Raw genomic sequence first — 23,105 nt, forward strand, 5'->3', positions numbered from 1 at the left:
GGCACTAACTTTGATGTGCAGCGGTGGTTGAATAGTATTCAGCAAATTTTGCCAGTCTTCATCACATATCACATGATTTGTCAGCGGCAGATATGGTCATGATCCTACAGCTTCTATCTCATGACAATAGCAACACTGGTTGGTGGGATCACTCAGATGAGTAAGAGTTGCAAGATTAGACCGTTTTTATGCTGTAGGTATCATGGTAATTTTTCTATCTTAAGAAGCACTTAGCCTTCAAAGTTTCCTGCCCTAGCATGAACAGTGGTGAGAGTGCAAGGGCCACTGTTATTTTCCAGCACGCATCTTTATGATATAATATAGTGACAGGGTTTGTGGAGGACAAGAGAGCTCTAACTCATCAACACGCTGTGGGGGTAGCTACATAAGGTACTAAAGGAGCGATATGACTAAAACTTCTTGACTAACTCTGGACTGGTCTCTGTAATGGCCAGATGCCTTCTGCATGCTAGGAAGCAGCAACAGTGAGGGTTGGGAATTTCTGGGCCAGAGGTGCCCAGAACTGGCATGGGCTGTCTTCTATCACTCTTAGAGAGGGAATGAAGGTTTCCTTTTGGAAGAGTGGAAGGAGGGGACAGAAGAAGAAGAGTGTCTGTGGGATTCACTCAGGACAAGTGCACTCATCCTCAGTGTCCTAAGGGTAGTAGAGAACCCACACCTACTGTTTTACATGCAACATACATCTAATTTCAGTAACATACTGTTCAGGCAATAACAATCCCTGGTACAGAATCTACATGCAAACCTTTGCTTTATTATAAGAGGGCTAGAAGCTGATAAACATTGTAATACGCATTTCTGCTAAGCATCTCAGAAATGGAAGAACTGAATCCAGTCAGCCACTGAACAGTTGCCTACTACAGACAATGATAAGTGAAATACAGCAGTAAATTGCATCCGTGTTAGTTACACCATTAAAAGAGTCCCAGCTTCACAGAATCCTCTCTGCACAGCTTTATAATTCCCATTTCCAGAAGGTCAATTGCTTCTTTCCTTATCTGAAGGAAACAAAAATTAAACAAGACATGAATTAGGAAGATTACTGAAAGTGCTCTGCACACACACCGTTATTCTGCTTAGCTACACGAGTTTTATTAGAGGCTGAGTAAAGGAGAGACCCTCACACACAAACGCAAGTTTTACAAAAGAAATATAATAAACTCTAGAAACTACCTATTTAGATGAATGTCTCTTTTAGCTTATCTACTTTTAAGACCACCAGATGTATTTGAGAGGAAATACCGACTAACACCATAGCAAGGCCAGGAGCTCCACTGCAGTTATGGTGACACCAGGGCTTTCATTATAACCCTGACTACACCTTACAGAGAAGTTCACCTTTTGGGCTGAATGTTTCCATGCTTCAGCTCAGCCCAGAGATGAAGGGTGTGGGAAAGCCTGGCAAATTTCTGTTCTGCCCTTTTTGAGTTATATAAAGGGGTGGGGGTAGTCATCTCTCCATTTGAGGTACATTTTAAAAGCTTTTTTGCTCCCGTAACTTGAATAGCTGAACTTCACAAGCTGATATTTTCAGACTTACTGAAGGCTCAGCCCTTATATTGTTTACAAAAAGAACAAATGTAATGGGGTTACAAAAGGGTTTGAAAAGCTCAGGTTGATGTTTCTTCCACACTAGGAACTTTTGTCAACTTTGGGAGCTAGGCTACTATTTTCTATTGCAGCCAATATCTACGTAGTAAGTTCTGATGCAGAAAACTTTGTCTATAGGCAGTTTAGACTGTGAAGCCAGACTGCATTGGGCTCGTTATGCTTTGGCAGAGTTTAGAAGTTCTTCAGGAGAAAGCCTTGTAAGCTCCTCTAGCCTGATTATTCTGAATGTCTCCTTTTTTCTCCCTCCTATTTAGGGTGCAGGTAGGGGCAAACAGGGACATGAACATACAACAACTTTCCCTAATGTGATGTTAGGGTTACACGTCTGCCCAACGTTAAGTTAGGAAATGCGGAAGAATACATAACTCTGCCTGTGACACTGCAAGAGCCCGGCATCAGGATGTCCCTGTCCTCTCCAGATGTGGTGGGGTCCAGAACCAAGGCATGGGAGGGCTTCGTTTTTTGTTTTTAAACTCGTGTGTTTATTAGAACTCCACCTGGTAAAAAATTAACCCTGCACACCAACGTGCCCAAGAAGGGCTGCTCTCTGCATTGTTCTTAGCCCACAACCTCCGTCCTCTCTGCTGCCTTCTCCACTCTCCCCTGGAAATGAAGTAAGTGTGCATTTAGAGGGAGCTGTGGGCGCTTCACTCCTCCGAAAAATCAGGCTATGAGTTTTTCCGTACGCTAATATAAAAATATGCTTGTGTTTCCAGCGCTCCTTGGTTTCTATGTATTTAAACAAATAGTACTGCCATATTTACAGTAAGATGCAGTAATGAATCCTGTTAATTCTACAGGACCAAAAGTTATTCTGCAGACAGAAATTATTGAACAAACCAGGGCCATCTTGTAAAAGTGCCTCTGCCTGGACCCCAATTGTATTGGTGCAATTTTGCATCCATGATTAGTTATGGATACAAAAGAATTAGTACATTATCTGACTGAGTCTGCTAATTGACTAAGTTGCTAGCAGTTACACACTATCATCACTCCCACCTTCACTTAACTGTGGATACCAATTAGTTGTGTGATTTTTGCAGGTCCACAAACTGGAAGCCATTTCTGAAAATCTGGCACTATCATGTTATTATTTATTACTATTTATAGTGTTCTTGGCATTTTACACACAAGTAGGAAAACAAGGTGCCTGGCTCAATGAGATTTCACTCCAAATGTAAAGTCTTGCCTTTGCCAGCACCTGATGGGATTCACTATTGCCCTGTTATGACATTTTATCTGTGATATACTGAGTACAGTTTAGTACATACCTTTCATATAAATGATTTTCCTGAACTCTTTCTGGCATATGCAGTAGTACAAAGTATTGTACTACAAGATGCTTCATATACATATCCAAGATTGCTGGGGGAAAACCCCGTATGTTGTATTATCTGAGACACAGCATGTGATTGAAGGCTGTTCCATAATGCAGAAGATGCACAAAAGGGCAAAGTTGGTGTTACACATTCACCCTTAACTTGCACAATTCCTAGGCTTTTAATTTTGTATTCTTAACGTTACATTATTTTTTTCTAGTTAAATACAGTTCGAGTCACAATTTTGTTATCCAGGCAGCATCCCAGTTGTAGGACTACTCCCCATGGCTAGATACTATTCAGGAAGTTTGGCATGCTCCCTGCAGAACAAATGTTTAGTTAAGCTGTAAGGAATGGCTAGGAGGCCTCAGTCTCAGGTTTGCAATAGCACAGGTTCAAATCCAGGTAGATCAGCCAGAGGCTGCAGTTTGCTACCTGTGGCTGACTCACAGAAACCCTGGTCCATCTGTACTCCACATGAGCCCATAGCACTTTTCATAATAGTAGAGCTTTGTGCCAGTGTCCTTTGCTAATATTTCTGTGATCCGTTCATCAGTGTCCAAATGGCTTACATATCCGTTTTAATGCAAGTACCCTATCAAACTCACACCTTGAGATTTCTATTGATGATTTACCACAAGGGGGAGCCTCTTTGCTTCATTAAGTGAAGCTGCTCTTTTTGCTACGTGACTTCTTCGAGGTATTTTCATAGAGTCATAGAATATCAGGGTTGGAAGGGACCTCAGGAGGTCATCTAGTCCAACCCCTGGCTCAAAGGACCAATCCTCAGAAAGATTTTTGCCCCAGATCCCTAAATGGCCCCCTCAAGAATTGAACTCACAACCCTGGGTTTAGCAGGCCACAGCTATCCCACTGTAGTTCATCCTGGACCATGAGAAATACAACCTTGCGCACGTGGTGGTGTGATACAACACAGTCAAAAACATGTTAAAATACAGAGCAAGGTGGGTGACAATTTTCTTCCTTGTGAAAGAGGTCTGTGCTGCCTGTGAAAGGGATTGTCCTCTGGAGGCTCCAGACACTGGCCGTTTAGACGTTACCCATGCATGCACAGGAGAGAGGTAGCCTTTTCATACTGATTGGAGAGACTTGTGGTCAGTTCTCTCTCTGGGCTGAATACTGGTTATCTATATAGCCTACTACATATCAAATAGCACAATACCACAGCACAACGCTGCACACCTAACAATGTGAGTGCTGCAACATGCCACTGAAAAGCACATGGAATTGTCAGGATGAGAAGGCTCTACCAGTGGCTTACAGACCCATGACATTTGCTGTTTTATAGTGTCATATTGTTCTAGACGAGGCTGTAGTGTGACTCAACAGGCCAATGTGCTCCTTCCATCTTGGAGTCAGTAAATGTGTCCTCAAAAGCTGCTGAATCTTATTTCCTTTTCTTTCGTTTCTGAGGAAAACTTTCCTCCCAGGAGCTGGTTGCTGAGAGTCTCTGGGAGGGGCAGAATTACTAACTCACAGACATCTGAGCAGGAAAAATTGGTAGAGGGCGCTGGAACACATTGGTACTGTTTGCTGCAGCTCATGAGATGAGAGATGAAGAAGTGAAGTGCCTTAGTTCGGAGTTGGAGAACCCAGGGTGCAGAATTATAGGTAAAAAGCTAATTCCTTTGTGTTCCTTGAGTACTGATACCAGAAGTCAGTTTCACAGAAGAAAATCCTGACTTCCCAGCATTTCAAGTGTTAACTACGTCTAGACAGAAAGGTTCATATAATTACGTCATTGTTTTAAAAGGTGACCAGACTGTACCTCAGGGATATCAATCATTCTCCTTAACTTCTGATCTCTCCAGTTCCAATCCAAAATCAGATACTTCAAGGAGTTCAAGCTTAGGCCATCTGAAAAGACAGTGCAAGTCTTACTATAATAAAGGTAAAATGACATGTGCTTATCAAAATGATTTTTGACTTTTGCATCCTTTGCAGTCTGTTCCCAGGGCATTAAACATTAAGCACTACATTTGCTGGTTGGAAAACTAACACAATGACACTGTAAACTTCCTTACCACATAATCCCATGCCTTTTCGAGAAGATAAACACAAAAGCAGAGCAACTGCTGTTGCCAGGCTTGTCAAGAGCCAATATCCTGCCTGCAAAGAATTCCCCAGACTTCCTCTTCATGAAACCACAGGAGTTGAGTTTCCATGGCTGACGACAAGTTGGTAAATTATAAGGACTTGAGCCAGCAAGAGCCTATCAGTGGGAATTGAGGATGCTCAGAAACTTGCACAATCAGGCCCTAAATAAGCTTCAGGTCAGCAGCACTGTGAAGGGTTTTGGTCATCTTCCATCTGAATGGAAGGAAACATGGAGGCAGACGGTTCTTTGGGAAATGACCTTCTACCAGCCCTGCTAACTCTTCCATATCTAGTGGGTAATGTCCACAATTTTTCTTGCTAGCTTTTTCTCAGTAACCTCCCGTGGCAGCACTGAACTGTCAAACAGCTCTAGACATGAAGAACACATGGTCAACTTCTGGTCCTAGCTCACCGTCTCTCCTCTTGACATATCTTTGGGCTGATGCAGCAACATCAGCTCTATGTGCTGTTGAATTGGGATATCTTAACATTGTTGTAAAAGACAGCAACAATGAAACATCTCACTGTTCCTGTGCTTCCTGGAGGGAGAAACAGTGGAGTCCCATGCCAGAGCCAGCTCCCACCCTTGAGCAGGGTATAGCTTGGCCAACTGACCCAAAGAAGGAACTACCATGACGGGACCATGGTTAGTATCCTGTGATATCTACACTACATTTTGTTTTTATTGCAAATATCTATTTAGGAAGCAAAATATATGGCAGGAAAAAAACTTAGATTTGGGAAGGAGAAGGAGGGTTAAACAGATAAACTAACTTCCTGTTCAAGAACTTCATGCCTGGCAGGAGATTGGGAATAATAAACTGAAAGACCAAGTAAATCTAGATTTTTTGGAAGGGTTTTTCAATAAAAGCTGAAATTGAACTCAGAATTGTGCATAGCATAGTTCCTTTTGTCTAAGCCACTGTGTTCGGCTTCCTGGATTTTTAACTTAATATTCTTGACCTGCATTTGAGAGTAGATCCCCAAATTCACTGACTCAGGTTAGTCCAGAACCTTCAAACTCTATTGAAGTTTCACTTATTCTGCCATGTGCAACATGTCCATTACCAGAGCCCATTCCAGCCTCCTCTCCTACCTTGTTTTACTAGCGCTTTTATTCTTCCAGGTGTTCCTACACCCAGGTGGATGACACCATTCTCCAGCATGTGCATCTGTTCTTTTATCTAATTCAAGGACAGAAAGAGAAAATGTTGCATCAGTAAACCCACAAGTGTTTAGGATTCCCTCTTAAAGAACATTTTATTCCACATTGGAGGTAAATTCCAAGTAGCACAACTACTCCTCTTAAAACACCATCTAAAGCCAGGTCCATATGGAGAAGTAGTGCACAGCAAACTGGGGTATAATCTACAGTATTCTAGCCTGCTGCGCGTAACTGTCCCAGTGGACCCTGCTACCATGCATTAAGAGTTCCATAAGCACACTAAGGAACTTTTAGTATGTGGTACTGGGGTCCACACAGACAGTTAGCGTGTGGAAGCTAAAGCACTGTACATTCAGACAGTAAGAGACACACTGTTCATCTCTCAGATTGTAAAACTGGTACATATGGGGGAAAGGCACAAAGGGCAGTGAGGTGTCCAACTCCCTTTGAAAGTCAATAATTGAAATGCACTCGATTGTGCTTGTCAAAATCTGACCCTGAATACTTTTTCTGAGGTCTGAATAGCATTGGCCTCCCAACAATTAAATCAATCCTCTAGAACTAAATGGAGAGCACACAACTTGGGGAAAGTTAATGTAAAACTGGAGTCACACTAATCTGCCCAAGACTGGAGAAGAATGAAATATACTGTGTGTGACATTTACCTGTTTGACAGTATTTATATAGAAGGCCAAATTTTCACCCACTGTCTCTGATTTCCTTGCTTGCAAAACACACCTATCATTTGTACACACAAACAGGCATTTGCATTGGGTAGCTGAGCACCTGACTACCTGATTTGCACCCATCAATGTGGGTGAAGGTGGAGTTTTGTGGATGGGAACACATGCACATGCTTTTTGGTTTTGGTTTTTAAGCAGGCACAAAATCAGAGGCTGATTTGAGGCACAGAATGTTTGACTGGATACCACGCAGGTTACTGATGGATGTTCTGATCTTAACGTAGGTGCCCATGCTGCACAAAAAACCACAGGGGCATGAGGAGAGTTTGAGGAGCCATCAGAGGAATTGCTTGGTTGAATGCCCAGAACTGTGCTGTTGGGGTACAGAAAGTAGGGTGACCAGATCACCCAGGTGAAATATCGGGACGCGGGGAGGGGAGGGGGGGTGCAAAAAAAAAAAAAAGCCGCCGGAGTTCCACGCCCCGCCCCCCCACCAGCTTGCCTCCGCTACATCTCGGAGACACTCTGCCGCAGCTCGGCCGCCGTGGGCCTGTGCCCGCCCGGCTTGCCCCCCCCAAACACACACACACACACACCCCTGCACAGACACTGGTCACCCCGTCCCATGCACACACACAGAGCCCTGCACAGCTCCACTAGTCACTAGACCAGCCCCTTTCTCAGCTAGCAGCTCTGGTGTCCCCAGACCAAAGCTCCCCAACCCCCAACCCCCGTGAGGAAAGCCAGTCCTCCTTTCCGGCTCCCCGGGGCCACTGGACTGTCCGGGACTTGCCCCCAGGCCAGATTCGAGTCCAACACACCCAGCAAGCAGCACCCCGGGCCAACTTCCAGCGGTGGCTGGGCCCACAGAGCCGGAGGGTGGCACAGCCCAGCGTGGAAGGTGTCTCGGGCTGGGCGGCCCGCGGGGGCAGGTTTGAGAAACCCCTTCCCGGGCTGGGGGCTGCTCCGGCTGCCGGCGTGCAGGGCCGGGCTGGAGGGGGCCAGGCAGCACTGGGCGCAGAGAGCAGCGCTACGACGCGGCGTTTGCGGGCCTGGGCTGGGCTCGGCTGCCGGCGGAGGGGCCCCGGGGCGGCTCGAGAGGCACGCAAGGTCCCGGGAAGACGTGCGGCCGCGGAGGGGCTGAGCTCCTGCCTCGCCTTGGGAACCCCCGGCGCGGCGGCTGCAAACGCATCTCGCTCGCCCCAGCCCAGGCCGGGCCCCTCCCGCCGCCACTCACTACCCAGCCCAGTGCACCTCATCCCTGCGGCGGGACGGGCAGGGGACCGGCTCCCCCACCCGCTGAGGAAGAGGCTCTGCGTGCCAGCGGCCAAGCTCCGGCTTCCGGTCCCTCCTCAGTCAACCGCCCCACACGCTGAGCCAGCTGCGGCCAGGGGAGCAGACCGGGCTGGCTGCAGCGTGCCCAGAGAGTGCTTGGGGAAGAGGCGGGGTCAGGGCAGGGATTTGGGGAGGGATCCAATGGGAGAAGGAGGGGGCGGAGTCAGGGCGCGAGGGGCGCAAGCGCCGGAGCGGAGGGCAAAATTGTTTGTTTGTCCAGTGTCCCGGCCGAACATCAGTCGGGACGCGGGACAAACAAGCAGATATCGGGACAGTCCCGATAAAATCAGGACGTCAGAAAGGAAGCCCTTTTCTAAAGAAAGGAGCTATGTCCATGAAAAGTATCATTACAATATCACACCGAAGACAATGGCATGTGATTGGTTAACTATTTCATCAAAACTAGTGCTGAACTTGCTTACCTTTATGTGTTTTGCAAACAATTTAATAACTTTGCAGTCTCCTTTGAATGCCGTCATTGACCTAGTAGAGGATAAATTAAAAATGAACTCAAACATCAGAACTCAGATTCGGAGTGTATAACAGGCATAAGAGGAAACCAAAAATAGTTAAAACTAGTGCTTTAGAATGGGATGTCTAAATGAGTTAGGTGCCCAACTCCCATTGACTCCTATTTGTGCTTTGAAAACATGCCAATAAATTATTATTTAAATCTATATTTGTGTGACAGACCCAGACCAGTGGGGTACAGGAGTCTGGTAGAGGGCAAATATACTGGTCACTGGATGAGTAGTTTTCTGTTCCCTGAGTGACCAGAGAAGGGGCTGCACTAGAGTAATCAGGAACCTGCTAGAACCAGTTAAGGCAGGCAGGCTAATTAGGACACCTGGAGCCAATTAAGAAGAAGCTGCTAGAATCAATTAAGGCAGGCTAATCAGGGCACCTGGGTTATAAAAGGAGCTCACTTCAGTTTGTGGTGCGAGTGTGAGGAGCTGGGAGCAAGAGGCGCAAGGAGCTGAGAGTGAGAGGTTGTGCTGCTGGAGGACTGAGGAGCACAAGCATTACCAGACACCAGGAGGAAGGTCCTGTGGTGAGAATAAGGAAGGTGTTTGGAGGAGGCCATGGGGAAGTAGCCCAGGGAGTTGTAGCTGTCATGCAGCTGTTACAGGAGGCACTATAGACAGCTGCAGTCCAGAGGGCCCTGGGCTGGAACCCGGAGTAGAGGGCGGGCCCGGGTTCCCCCCAAACCTCCCAATTGACCTGGACTGTGGGTTCTTCCAGAGGGGAGGATCTCTGGGCTGTTCCCCAACCCACATGGTGAATCTCTGCTGCAAGAAAATCCGCCAATAAGCGCAGGACCCACCAAGATAGAGGAGGAACTTTGTCACAATTTGGTACTTGTATTGATCTACAACCAGACCTACATACTAGAGGGCACAATTTACGTATATCTTTTTGATAGATATTTATGTAATTTTTAAAGAACATGTACTTTTACAATTGATTTATTTCAAGACTATTGACTAATCAATTGCCAAATTTAAATAAAAGAATGATTTCACTATTGAATTATAGGCACACCAGAAAGCATTCTGAACCGGAAATTTAAGTTATTACAATTTATTTATGCAATTATTAGGAAAATCATCCCTTCTGGGCTGTCATAACCCTTACTACACAAAGGAACCTTGATATCCACACCCATGTTGACCACAACTCTTTTTATCAGAAGACCAGAATTGCGTCCTGAGCCTTTGATTTGGGACATAGTTCTATATATAGAAAATGTCACGATCTGTATAATAAACTCAGCAGGAGAAAATGAGTATGGAGCTTACAAAACTCCAGTTGAAATAGGCTTTTTCCTGCACTCAGGAAGAAATCAATGCACCATTGACATGCAAGTCACATGTTAAAGCCTTCCTTTACAACCATGAAGTCTAGAAACTTTTTTTTTAAACAATGCTGAGATTCAACTGTCATCATGTGAGTTCTGGAGCTAGGAGAGGAGACATGACCAGAGTTTTCATGCCTTCAACCCAGCCTTGCACTTCTCCGCTCTTCATTCCATGATGTATTGTGGGATAGCAAGATCTGCATCTGCTATTGGGAAAGCTGGGAGCAGAGGAGCCTGGATATTCGGATCAAGAGTACAGAGTGGAGAATGCAAACCACTGATCTAGCGATATGTGTCACAGAAACTACGACACTTTTCATCAAGAGACTGGGGAAAGAGAAACAAATCCTGATTTCCATACCTTCTGTTGGGGAAGTCAGGTTTGGGCAGGAAGCCTTTCAAATCTCCTGAATCAATATACAAATCTCATAAACTCTATACCTGTGGAATCAAACGGAGCGAATGTGGATACACCAGAGCCTGTTCCCGCAGTATCCTAACCCTGGTTTTCACAAGTTACAAGGCCCAGGGAGCATCAGGGGCAGTAGCAGCACCTCAGCATAAAATCAACAACAATTGCTGGACAGAAACCAACTAAGGAGAAGGGTCATGTAGACACCATATCGGTCTCAGAGAAATGAGAGAGAAAGGAAAGCGACCATACAACGAGGTGGATCAGACACAGGAATGGTTACTGGGACAGACAGCAGGATGGGATGGGATAGAAGCTGGGAGACGACCTACATGCCAGCGAAACATGGAAAACAAAAACAGAGCCCACAAAATCTAGAATCAGTGATGGCAAAGGGAAAGAAAGCAGGAGAAAGAAAAGCACAGGAGGAACCAGAGATGAATAACTGTGCAGCTAATATGACAGAAGAGAGAGGGAAACTCAGACTTTTTCTGCTCCACTCTCCCAACAACGGGGAGTGTGGAATGAGACTTCCACGCACTGTCAGTCACCGAAAGACTTTCCATCCCAAAGTAAGGGAGTAACACTCCTGTCCACATCAGGGACAATGTAAAGAGATGGCAGAGACAACATCTCAGTTCTGCACTGTGATTTTACCCTACCAGCACAAAGCCCAGCCTTGTGAAGTCAGCTGTGAGGTTAGCACAGAACCTGAGTGAAAGACGAAGCTTGGGCTCCCTTCCCAGAAGGGACTAGAGACTTCAGCACAGCAGGAGCAGCGTGACTGGATGCACCATCTGGTGGCTCAGAGAAGTCCTTATGAACAAATAAGTTCTGTGTACGAAGAATGAGTGTGTGTGCTGACAGGGATCTGTGTGCAAACAGGGGGAAAGTTCAGAGAAAATCCTACATCAGTGAGGCTATGAAGATGTGGACCTTGTCCTTGTAAAACACCACATAGGGCAGCTCTGAAGTAAACACCCTGATCTCAGAGACCCTACAGGCAGATGTTATTGTGACCAGGAAAGAAACTTTCCAGGAGAGGAGGAGAAGGGAGCAGGGAGCTAGAGGCTCGAAGGAAGGACCCCTGAGCCACGACAGCATGAGGTTGAGGTCCCAGGGAGGGACAGGATCCCTGAAATGAGGGTAGAGACTCTCCAGACCTTTCAAAAAGGTCTGTCATGTTGTGAGTGAAGACCAACCTGCCCTGGGGCAGAGGGTGGAAGGCCAAATAGCGGCCAAGTGGACTTCCATTGATGACAAGAACAGCCCTTGGAGCTTGAGGTGCAGAAGATAGTCCAGGATTGCCTGCAGCGAAGCCTGCTCAGCATGGATATCCCGGGCTGAGGTCCAGCATTTGAACCACTTCCACTTAGCCAGGCAGGTTGCTCTGGTGGAGGGCTTTCTGCTACCCAACAAGACCTGTTGGACATGGGCTGAGCATTCCCGTTCCTCCTCATTTAGCCATGCAGAAGCCATGCTGTCAAGTGCAGCGACGCCAGGTTCGGATGCAGAAGAAGACCTGGTTCTGGGACAGCAGGTCCAGCCAGAGAGGAAGCTGCATCGGTGCAGCTACCAGAAGGTCCAGCAGCGTGCCGAACCAGTGCTGCCAAGGCCACGCAGAGGCTACCAGGATCACCTTTGCTGTGTCCTGTTTAAACTTCATAAGGACCTTGTGAATTAGTGGCACCGGCGGGAAGGCGGACATCAGAGCCCCTGACCATGGGAGCAGAAAGGCATCTGACAGGGACCCCCTGTCCAATCTCCGGAATGAGCAGAACACGTGGCATGTCCGATTCTGACAGGACGCGAACAGGTCCACCTGGGGAGTCCCCCACCTCCGGAAGATCCCACTGACCGCCTTCGGATGGAGCAATCACTCGTGGCGAGACGAGAAAATCCTGCTGAAGTAATCTGCTAACCTGTTCCTGGCCCAGGTAGATGCACGGCTACCAGATGAATGACATACTGTACAGACAAGTCTCAAAGGCGGAGTGCTTCTTGGCAAAGGGCCAACGACCTGGCTCTGCCCTACCTGTTGATGTAATACATCACAGCAGTATTGTCTGTAAGGACATGCACCACCTTGCCCTTCACGTGGGACAGGAAAGCTGACAGGCCAGGTGAACCGCTTTGAGCTCCCTGACATTTATGCGGAGGGACAGATCGTCCCGCGACCAGCGGCCTTGTGCCACTGGTGCTGTTGGTTGCTGCTCCAAGGCAGCAGCTGAGGAATGGACAGATGGAGGCATCAGCATCACAGGCATGCCCAACACGCTCAAGTAGGGCCATTGGCCTTGCTGCCACAACGGCATCGCGGAGGTCGACGCAGCCTCAAGTGCACAATCGCGCTGGTGTTGTCGCAGTGAGGGGCTGAATTCTCTTTCTGTACCAGAGGAATCACCTTCAGGTGTCTGGTGGCTAACCGTCAAAGCTAGTGTCAAAGCTAGTGTCTGGTGGCTAACCGTCGCCGCAGGAGACCAGTGCCTCGAGTAGAAGGATCGGTGCTGGGACCGGGGGGATTAGTACCATGACAGAGACCACTCCCACTGTCTGGGAGATGTGGATCTGCGCTGCGGAGACAGTTGGCGGGAGGATGATTGGTGACGGCGATACAGTGACCAGTGCCTTCCTCTAGGCCAGTGGTTCTCAAACTTTTGTACTGGTGACCCCTTTCACAAAGCAAGCCTCTGAGTGTGACCCCCCCCCCTTATAAATTAATTGTTTTAAATATATTTAACACCATTATAAATGCTGGATGCAAAGTGGGGTTTGGGGTGGAGGCTGACAGCTCGCGACCCCCCCATATAATAACTTCGCGACCCCCTGAGGGGTCCCAACCCCCAGTTTGAGAACCCCTGATCTAGGCGACCCGCGTCAAGAGGGTGGAGACTGCGAGCATGGTGCCGGTGATCTAGGACGTCCCGCAGAAGACAGAGACCTGGGGCGTGGAAACGGAGAGCGCTGTCTTGTCTCCAGAGACTGGCATCGTTCGCCTGCCCTCTGGGGGGTCTATACAGCTGGCTTGCAATCACCGAGAGCCTTTGCCATGTCCTAGGACACATGTGGTGCCGGCAGCGGCCTCTGCTCTCTGGGCGCCAGGAGAGCCTGGGAAGGTGTCAGCCCTGCCACTAGTCTGGGTCCCCTACCGCTCCCTGGAGTCAGCGGCGGATCCCTTGGGGGGCTACGGGGCCCCAATCGGGCAGGTGTCCTCACGTGGCTCCGGTGTGGGCTGGCGGTCTGAACTGAGTCCTTTGCCCTTCTTACTCAGTGCCGGGGAGTCGCTCTTCTTCGACCTCTTCTTAGGCACCGGCGATGGGGAGCAGTGCAGGGCGGAGCCCAGTGCCGGGGGTGTGCTGCACACTGACGCTGAGGTGCTTGGGGCAGAGTCTGGCCGGGAAGGCTCAGACGCTGGGCGGAGAGCAGCCTCCATGAGAAGAGCTCTCAAATGGAGGGTCTCGCTCTTTCTGAGTCCTGGGACAAAAGTTCTCACAGATGCGACACTTGATTCTTCCCAAGCAATTCCCCCAAGCACTTGAGGCAGCTGCTATGGAGGTCACTAACAGGCATAAGCCTGTTGCAGTCAGAGCAGGGCTTAAAACCCGGACACCAAGGCATGCCCCACCTGGGGCAAAGTCCCCGCTGGGACGCTATCTCTAAGTAACTACTTACTAACTACGGTAAACACACTATTTACAAGGCCTTAAGGCTCGAAAACTGAAGTAGAAGAACTGCTAACCCCTATCAGGAAAGGGAAAGGAGCTCCAACTAACCACCACGGGTGGTAAGAAGGAACTGAGAGGGCATAGGGCCGGCAGCGCCTAATATATCGAACATGAACATGGCACTAAGAGGGCGCCAGTGCCGACCCTATGGATACCGCTAAGGCAAAAATCTCCGATGAGAGCGCACGTGGGTGCGTGCACACCTAAAATAGAATCGACATGAGCAAACACTTGAAGAACATCATTCATTTGTTAAACAGCACTTATCCCGCTAGAAAGCAATAAGGTACAGTGCCCTGTTTTCAAATACATACATTCATGACCTTGGCATCTCTGATATTGGCAACATTGCCAGTAATCAGGCTGCTCAAAGCTGGCAGAAACCTCCACACATCTCCCTCTCAGTCACCAGCAAATATTTCCCCCTGGCTCTCACAAATATGATGCAAATTACAACTAACAGAGAGAATACGGGGCAGATGATCCAAACTCCAGGCAGTGCATGTCACACACCTCCCTCCCGCAACCTGCCCTTTAGCCTACCAACAACACAGTGCACAGACATCAGCAACTCTGGGGGGACTGAAATAGCTCCTTGCTCCTGTCCAGATTTCCATTCTATGGCTTCATGAGCTAGGGAAACAGGCATTAGGGCTGGGTCACCTAGAAAAACTGCTACTACATCCAGAGTGTCTAAGCTATGGGAGGGGGAAAAAATATTCCTCGTGCCAGTCTTGCAAACAGAGCTGGATTTGTGAAGACCCTAGCTTCATGGAGCAGCCAATATTTTATCACCAGTGTCACAGTAGTTAGTATTTTTCTTTAAGGCCAAGCTAATGAAGTTAGGAAACTCTCAGCCTTCAGTGGAAAAATAAAAAAAAAGATTCTAGCTCTCATGGTTGCAGAGAAAAGTTTGTACATGTCACCATAGTGCAGTCTAAAGACTCAAAAACACAGAAGATAGAATTCAAAATAAAGCTTATTCTCTGTAAATCAGTCACTAAGGAGTGACAGAATCACAGAGCAGGCCTAGTATTCCAGGCAAGTGAAAACAGGACATTACACAGACCAGTGTTTCTCAACCAGTGAATCGTGACCCTGGGAAGCAGAGTCACAAAAGCCAAGTGGGGTGGGGATGTGAGGCAGTGAAAATTTATTACAATCTATTATCGATACATTTTCTTTACTCTTACTTTTATAATGAAGAAGGGGTTGCCAACCTGAAAAGACTGAGAAACACTAACACAGGCCAGACACATTGGTCTCCACAGAGGTCCCAGAGCCCTGTGTTTCTAGTGAACTTTGTCATAGAAATGTCCTGACACTGCACTCAAAATGATAGTGTTGAGCTATGCATTTTTATGCACTTAATCTGTTCTTAAGTGTAATAGGTTGAATGTCTTTCTAAGAGCAACTATACTTTACTTTTGGTTTGTAACAAAAACAGTAGATCTATGCAGCTAAGTTATTAAGTTCTACTTTAGTCTAAACCAAATACCACAGTACCACGCTTTGGAGGAGTGAAGGATATTGCATCAGTTGAGTCAGTAATTTTGTTGGCTAGCAAAGGACATTGTCCCAGTTTTGCCTTTATGTCTAGGGTTCCAGGCAAAACCTCTGACCGGGTGCCAGTCTCAACATAACATTTGCTTTTAACATACTTAATGAGCTCCAAACAACGGAGAGCAGAACTGCAGATAATCAGCATCAGCACAGACTTCTTCTCCTTGTGGGATTTACGAAGTTTTGCCCATTTGGGACAGACTGCAACAAGAAATACAAAATACACAGAGAAAGCTATGACTTAAATACATATTGCAATGCTAAAGTACATGATGAATAGCTGCCTGCCGAAAGAATATACTTACAGCACACTACTTCACAATCTCAGTTTGTAAAACATGTAAATTAAGATATTTCCAAAAAATTAACAAACAAAATGTCTCGTACCAAACAATGAAATATGATTATCAAATAGGTTACATTAGAAAACAGGTTATGTAAGGGTCAAAATGCAGCCATTGTATAAACACGCACAAATCCATTGACTTCATTTGACCCTAAATTTGCAATGCAATTTGATTTATAGTAGTGCTTTAATAGAGAGAACAATTGTTAAATGGAATACATTTATTGCAACTGTACCACAAGGATGTAAAAGCAGATCTACTTAATCAGGAGATCCCATTACTAGTAGCCAGGGACAGGTAGAAATGGTACAATAAAATTAAGACAACGTAATTAGGCCTTGTCTACATGGGTGGCGGCGTTTAGGGTACGCATAGCTACACCACACAGTGAAAAACGCAAGCTGAGTCCACACTGAGATGTGCAGCTACACAAAGCAGTGAAAGGCTCTGATGGGGGGAGGGAGTGGGGAAAGACTCCAGCTACACAAAGTTTCCAGAGCCTTTTCCTGCTGCCTCCCCACTGCCAGAGCCTTCCCACACTGCCAGGAGTCTTTCACTGCTGCAGGGAAAGGCCTCAGCAGCGGGGAGCTGCCAGAGCCTCTCTCTGCTCCCTTGCCCCCTTCTCCCCCAGCCTTTCACCACTGCCAGAGTCTTTCCTTGTGGTGGGGAAAGGCTCCAGCAGCAAGGAGGCAGCGGAACACTGCACTGCTAAAGACAGCAGTGTAGATAGGGAGGCATTGCTTGGGCATGTAGAGAGCCGTGTAGGGCATATGCCATAAGGTTCTGGCATGTCTTTACTCATATATACCTCACCATCTACACTGCTATTTATATCCATGCTGGGGGGGGGCGTGCATTGTATGTACTCTACACACTACCATAAGCATAGACATAGCCTTACATATTTAACAAAGTGTGGTCAAATATTAAGAAATATTTTCCCAAATATTATTTAAGAGCAAAACTAAAATATTTTGATGCAAAATAATAATCTTGCAGAATACAAACACGCAAAACATAAAAGATGTAATATAACTGAATTTATGAATATTTCAAGGTCAAGATTAATTTTAATCCTTTAATCCTTTAAAAAGTGGAAGTTAAATCCTAATGAGGAAAATAGAAAAGAGCATAAAATCTGGCTAATGAAGTGTAAAAATATAATTAGGAAGGCCATAAAAGAATTTGAAGAACAGCTAGCCAAAGACTCAAAAAGCGATAGCAAATTTTTTTTAAGTACATCAGAAGCATGAAGCCTGCTAAAAAACCAGTGGGGCCACTGGACGCTTGAGGTGCTAAAGGAGCAATCAAAGACGATAAGGCCATTGCGGAGAAACTAAATGAATTCTTTGCATCAGTCTTCACGTCTGAGGATGTGAGGGAGATTCCCCAACCTGAGCCATTCTTTTTAGGTGACAAATCTGAGGAACTGTCCCAGATTGGGGTGCCATTAGAGGAGGTTTTGGAACAAATTGGTAAACTAAACAGTAATAAGTCACCAGGACCAGGATGGTATTCACCCAAGAGTTCTGAAGGCACTCAAATGAGAAATTGCAGGACTACTAACTGTCGTCCGTAACCTATCATTTAAATCAGCTTCTGTACCAAATGACTGGAGGATAGCCAATTTTTAAAAAGGGCTCCAGAGGTGATCCTCGCAATTAAAGGCCGGTAAGCCTGACTTCAGCACCGGGCAAACTGGCTGAAACTATAGTAAAGAACAAAATTGTCAGACATATAGATGAACACAATTTGTTGGGGAAGAGTCAACATGGTTTTTGTAAAGGGAAATCATGCCTCACCAATCTACTAGAATTCTTTGAGGGGGTCAACAAGCATCTGGACTTTTTCAAGGTCCCTCACCAAAGGCTCTTAAGCAAAGTAAGCAGTCATGGGATAAGAGGGAAGGTTCTCTCATGGATTGGTAACTGGTTAAAATATAGGAAACAAAGGGTAGGAGTAAATGGTCAGTTTTCAGAATGGAGAGAGGTAAATAGTGGTGTCCCCCAGGGGTCTGTACTGGGCCCAGTCTATTCAACATATTCATAAATGATCTAGAAAAGGGTAAAGAGTGAGGTGGCAAAATTTGCAGATGATACAAAACTCAAGTTAGTTAAGTCCCAGGCAGACTGCGAAAGACTACAAAAGGATCTCTCAAAACTGGATGACTGGGCAACAAAATGGCAGATGAAATTCAATATTGATAAATGCAATGTAACACACATTGGAAAACATAATCCCAACTATATGTATAAAATGATGGATAGTTCTCTGAAAACATCCACTCAAATGTGCAGCAGCAGTCAAAAAAGCGAACAGAATGTTGGGAATCATTATGAAAGGGATAGAAAATAGGACAGAAAATATCATATTGCCTCTATATAAATACACAGTACGCCCACATCTTGAATACTGCGTGCAGATGTGGTCGCGCCATCTCAAAAAAGATATATTGGACTTGGAAAAGGTTTAGAAAAGGGCAACAAAAATTATTAGGGGTATGGAACGGCTGCCGTATGAGGAGAGATTAATAAAACTGGGACTTTTCAGCTTGGAAAAGAGATGACTAAGGGGGGATATGATAGAGGTCTATAAAATCATGATTGGTGTGGAGAAAGTAAATAAGAAAGTGTTATTTACTCCTTCTCATTACAGAAGAACTAGGTGTCACCCAATGAAATTAATAGGCAGCAGGTTTAAAACAAACAAAAGGAAGTATTTCGTCACACAACGCACAGTCAACCTCTGGAACTCCAGGCCAGAGGATGTTGTGAAGGACAAGACTATAACAGAGTTCAAAAAAAGAACTAGATAAATTCACGGAGGATAGGTCCATCAATGGCTATTAGCCAGGATGAGCAGGGATGGTGTCCCTAGCCTCTGTTTGCCAGAAGCTGGGAATGGGGATGGATCACTTGATGATTAACTGTTCTGTTCATTCCCTCCAGGGCACCTGGTATTGTCCGCTGTTGGAAGACAGGATACTAAGCTAGATGGACCTTTGGTCTGACCCAGTATGGCCGTTCTTATGTTCTTAAGTGGGCAGATATGCATACTATCTTGGGTATATCATGAGGATTCTACTTTCTCTTGAATACTGCACTAAAAATTTTTTTTATAAATAAACTCCACACTCCTTGCGACCAATATTTTACTCACTTTCCTTCAGGTATGAAGAAAAACTGTGGGTGAGGTCATTGGCTGGCAGGAAACAGGAATCTGAAACCATGAGACACAAAATGTTTTGGTTGACAGATTTGCAACAGAACAATTGAGTATATTCATAAGTTTACAGTACAGCACTAGGTATAGCTATTAAATCTTTCTTGGATTAAATCTACCAGTAGTGCTTATTCTTTGAAAACTATGTGGAGTGCCCTTTGGAAAGGCAGAGTTTCGTGGTCCCCACTACGCAACAGCAATGAGCTTGTGAACTGCTTAACCGAATCATGGTAAAATCTATCAACACAATTTTAATTCCCTCCTCAATTATCTGAACGTTTTTCTCTCCTCACCCACCGTAAATATAGCATTACACAACTGACCACATACATAATGGAGGGTTTTCACATGCCTTTGTGAAATCGATCAGAAGCCACAGCCAGAACCATTATGACTGGTTGGACCAGTGGTCCAATCTAACATGGCAAATCCTACATTCAGGAGTCACTAAAACAATCAGGATTGGATAGAATAAAAGTAAGACGTGGGTCATCCTCTTATCAATGGGGTTACTTTTCTCTCTGGACTTTCATATTGCACAAGTCTGTAAATTATGCTCAATCACAGTTATATAAATACAGTAACTCCTCACTTAAAGTTGTCCCGGTTAACTTTGTTTCGTTGTTACGTTGCTAATCAATTAGGGAACATGCTCATTTAAAGTTGTGCAATGCTCCCTTCTAACGTCATTTGGCAGCCGCCTGCTTTGTCCACTGCTGGCAGGAAGAGCAGCCTGTTGCAGCTAGCTGGTGGGGGCTTGGAACCAGGGTGGACTGGCAGGCCCCCATCAGCTCCCTGCTCCCCCAAGTTCCCTGTGCTGCAGCCGCCCAGCAGGCTATCAATCGGCAGTTCAGCTGTCCCTCCCCCCACTGCCATGTGCTGCTCCTGCTCTCTGCCTTGGAGCTGCTCCCAGAGACCCCTGCTTGCTGTGCAGGGGGGGAAGGAGAGGGCTAATGTCAGGGTGTCCCCCTCCCCCCTGTTCCTGCACCCCACTTACCCCTTCTCCATATAGAGCAGGGAGGGGACACTGACGGAGAGAGTCAGAGAGAACTTGGGGCAGCAGCTGCTGTCTCAACTTCCTGATTCACTTAAAAAGACAGTGCACTTAAGAGTGGGTCAGCTTACTTAAAGGGGCAGTGTGCATTTCTCTCTCTCTCCCACACACAAGGTGTGTGTCTGTCTCTGTCTGCTATGCTGTCTCCCCTCCCTCGTGTTCGTGCTGCCTTGTGTGAGAGGCTACATTAACAATGTGTTAACCCTTGAGGGCTCAGCCAAGTGCTAGTTCATCATTTAGCAGTAAGGCATTCCCTAGGAAATATCCCTCCCTCTTCCACCATCTGACTTCACCACCTCAACCAAGCTTCACAATCATCATAGCTGTGAACAGTATTAAATTGTTTGTTTAAAATGTATACTGTGTGTATGTCTATATAATATATAGTTTTTTGTCTGGTGAAAAAAATTTCCCTGGAACCTAACCCCCTCTATTTACATTAATTTTTATGGGGAAATTGGATTCACTTAACATCGTTTCGCTTAAAGTTGCATTTTTCAGGAACATAACTACAACGTTAAGCGAGGAGTAACTGTATTGACATGCATTTTAATTCCCCATCCTCACTAGGAGGCCCTCTCGATGACACTCTCTCCATCCCAGATATAAATCTGCCAAATTTTACCCAGCCACTAATCCCCATTCAGTTAAACCAATAGCTGTCAATGGCCATTAGTCTCCTCCTTTTTGTGAGAATGCACAAACTCAGAGTTTTAACACAGACTTCCAAATGCACCCTACCGCACCATCATTATGCTGCATGAAACCTGGCACTCCAGGAAGCATATCTTTAGGAGGGGTATGTTTGGTAATGTGTCTGTAATCATGTAGATTAAATATTTTTTTATTCTGAAAATGATAAAACTATAGGATTAAAAAATCTCTCTGATCACTTGTTGTAAAGTGTTAGTTAAAGGCAATTTGGTGTCAATCTGAAAACCTCAATGAGGGGACACAAAAGGTATATGCTTCCACATGATTTGTGCGAAATATCAAGAATGGGCAGTTTGTTTCCGATACTGCAACTGTGGTGCCCCCCTAGAATTTGGCTTAAAGTAGTATAAAAGCAGTTTTTCTCCAACAGTAGGATGGGACAAAATTCTAGCCTGAGGTATTTCAAAGTGGCAAATACAGAACAACTTGAGCTGAATCATAGACCAGAGCTTCACTTGCCAGTTTAACAGCTTTCCTTCTGTCTCTCCTAGTTTTAAATAATTAGTATTAAGTGAGCATGAGAAAGCATTTTGATTGTGGATGCACGTGTAATTATCAGCATGTTACTTGTCCAAACATTGAACAGAACAGATTTAAAAATTTTATTCAAGTTAAAGTTAAAGTTAAAATTAAACATACACAAGTTAAGAGGGAAGGTACTGTACATCTGGGGTCAGGTTTGAGTTATGAGGGATTACAGGTATTGGTTACAAGGATCATGAGATACATACATATCACGTAACCAGCATAGACCCAGATTGGGGTGTGGGAGTTTTTAAAGCGTCAGTGGATAAGTGGGCCCATGGAATGTATTAAGAGTCCAAGTCAGTATCAGTGTAGCGAATAAGTACATGGGTGGGATGCATCCCTTGGTTCATCAAGGAAGGAAGTGGGTTATTTCCCTGGTCGGTGGTCTCGATTACTCAACCTGGTATTGACGGTGTCCCGTATAGATGTCTCTGGACCACCTGATGCTGTCGGACACCATGAGCTGTCTCATGAGCGGGGCATAGCGTCGACCAACTCCACACGCTCTCAGTACCGGCTCGTTGTGGGGGTTCCACGAGCCCAAGGGCTCCCACGATTTAACACCTCAATCTATCCGCTAACGTGTTTTGGACCGAATTAACCCTAGCAGCTATCTCTTGTCAACTGATCCCCAGGCACCCGAGGGGGGAAGCACTCAGATTCAAACAAAGCGGAGGCTATGTTATTGCTGCCAACCTCACTTCACCATTTCTGACAGGGTGGATGTGAAGGCAGACTTAATTTATAGCTGGAGCACAGCAGAAGCCCTGCCAGCTAAATTTGCTGAAGGAAGCTGCTTTCCATCATTGCACCCTCCATGTGGTGGATTTTCTATTGCTGCAGTCTTAGGTTTATACCACCAGAATTCAGAATCTGACCCCTGGTATTAACAATCACTTCCTAATTGTTTACTTAGGGGCTGTGTCTAAGAGGACGTGAGCGTGCTCAATACCTTACAGGATCAGTCTTTGATTTATGCATTTGGTTTTTTTATTTACAAGATGCACCTCCCCAGCACTGTAGGATAAAACACTAAGGTTTCAACTGCAGTTTTAATTCCAAAGGTGAAGCTATCAATACTAAATGAGTCCAAAGGGCAGCGTAGAAAAGACTTTACAAGGAGTAATTTCACAGCTCTAAATGTCTATTTTTGATGCTGTCCTATCTTCAGTCCTTCAGGGCAGTTGTGTAATCTATCTTTGCCATTATTTGTGCTAATGAGGGCCTAGCCAGTCTGAATACAGTAACTCATATTAATGATTTAATAATGTTGAATAATTCAGAGGAAGATGTAGAAGGACAGAGTTCTTAATTTTCCAATTTCAAAAGGAAACTAAATACATGTCGTGGGTCAATGGCTATTTTCACCAAACCAGCAGAACCGGGATGTTAACAATACCTTTAAAAACCCAGAAAGGATTAAAACCACA

General features: G+C 45.7%; 1 protein-coding gene across 1 annotated transcript in view; it reads right to left on the reverse strand.

Annotated features, from left to right (window-relative positions):
* Positions 1-830: 830 nt before the first annotated feature.
* CMSS1 (cms1 ribosomal small subunit homolog) overlaps positions 831-23,105 on the reverse strand; it is a 366,127-nt gene continuing 343,852 nt past the window's right edge. Inside the window, exons 5-10 of the mRNA XM_065423240.1 lie at positions 19,317-19,376; positions 15,909-16,011; positions 8,675-8,735; positions 6,166-6,253; positions 4,741-4,829; positions 831-1,019 (exon numbers count right to left, since the gene is read on the reverse strand). Of these exons, the coding sequence (XP_065279312.1) occupies positions 936-1,019; positions 4,741-4,829; positions 6,166-6,253; positions 8,675-8,735; positions 15,909-16,011; positions 19,317-19,376 (485 nt within the window). The 3' untranslated portion in view covers positions 831-935. The remainder of the gene's footprint in view (positions 1,020-4,740; positions 4,830-6,165; positions 6,254-8,674; positions 8,736-15,908; positions 16,012-19,316; positions 19,377-23,105) is intronic.

This window comes from Emys orbicularis, chromosome 1, assembly GCF_028017835.1.
Source record: "Emys orbicularis isolate rEmyOrb1 chromosome 1, rEmyOrb1.hap1, whole genome shotgun sequence".
NCBI lineage: Eukaryota > Metazoa > Chordata > Testudines > Emydidae > Emys > Emys orbicularis.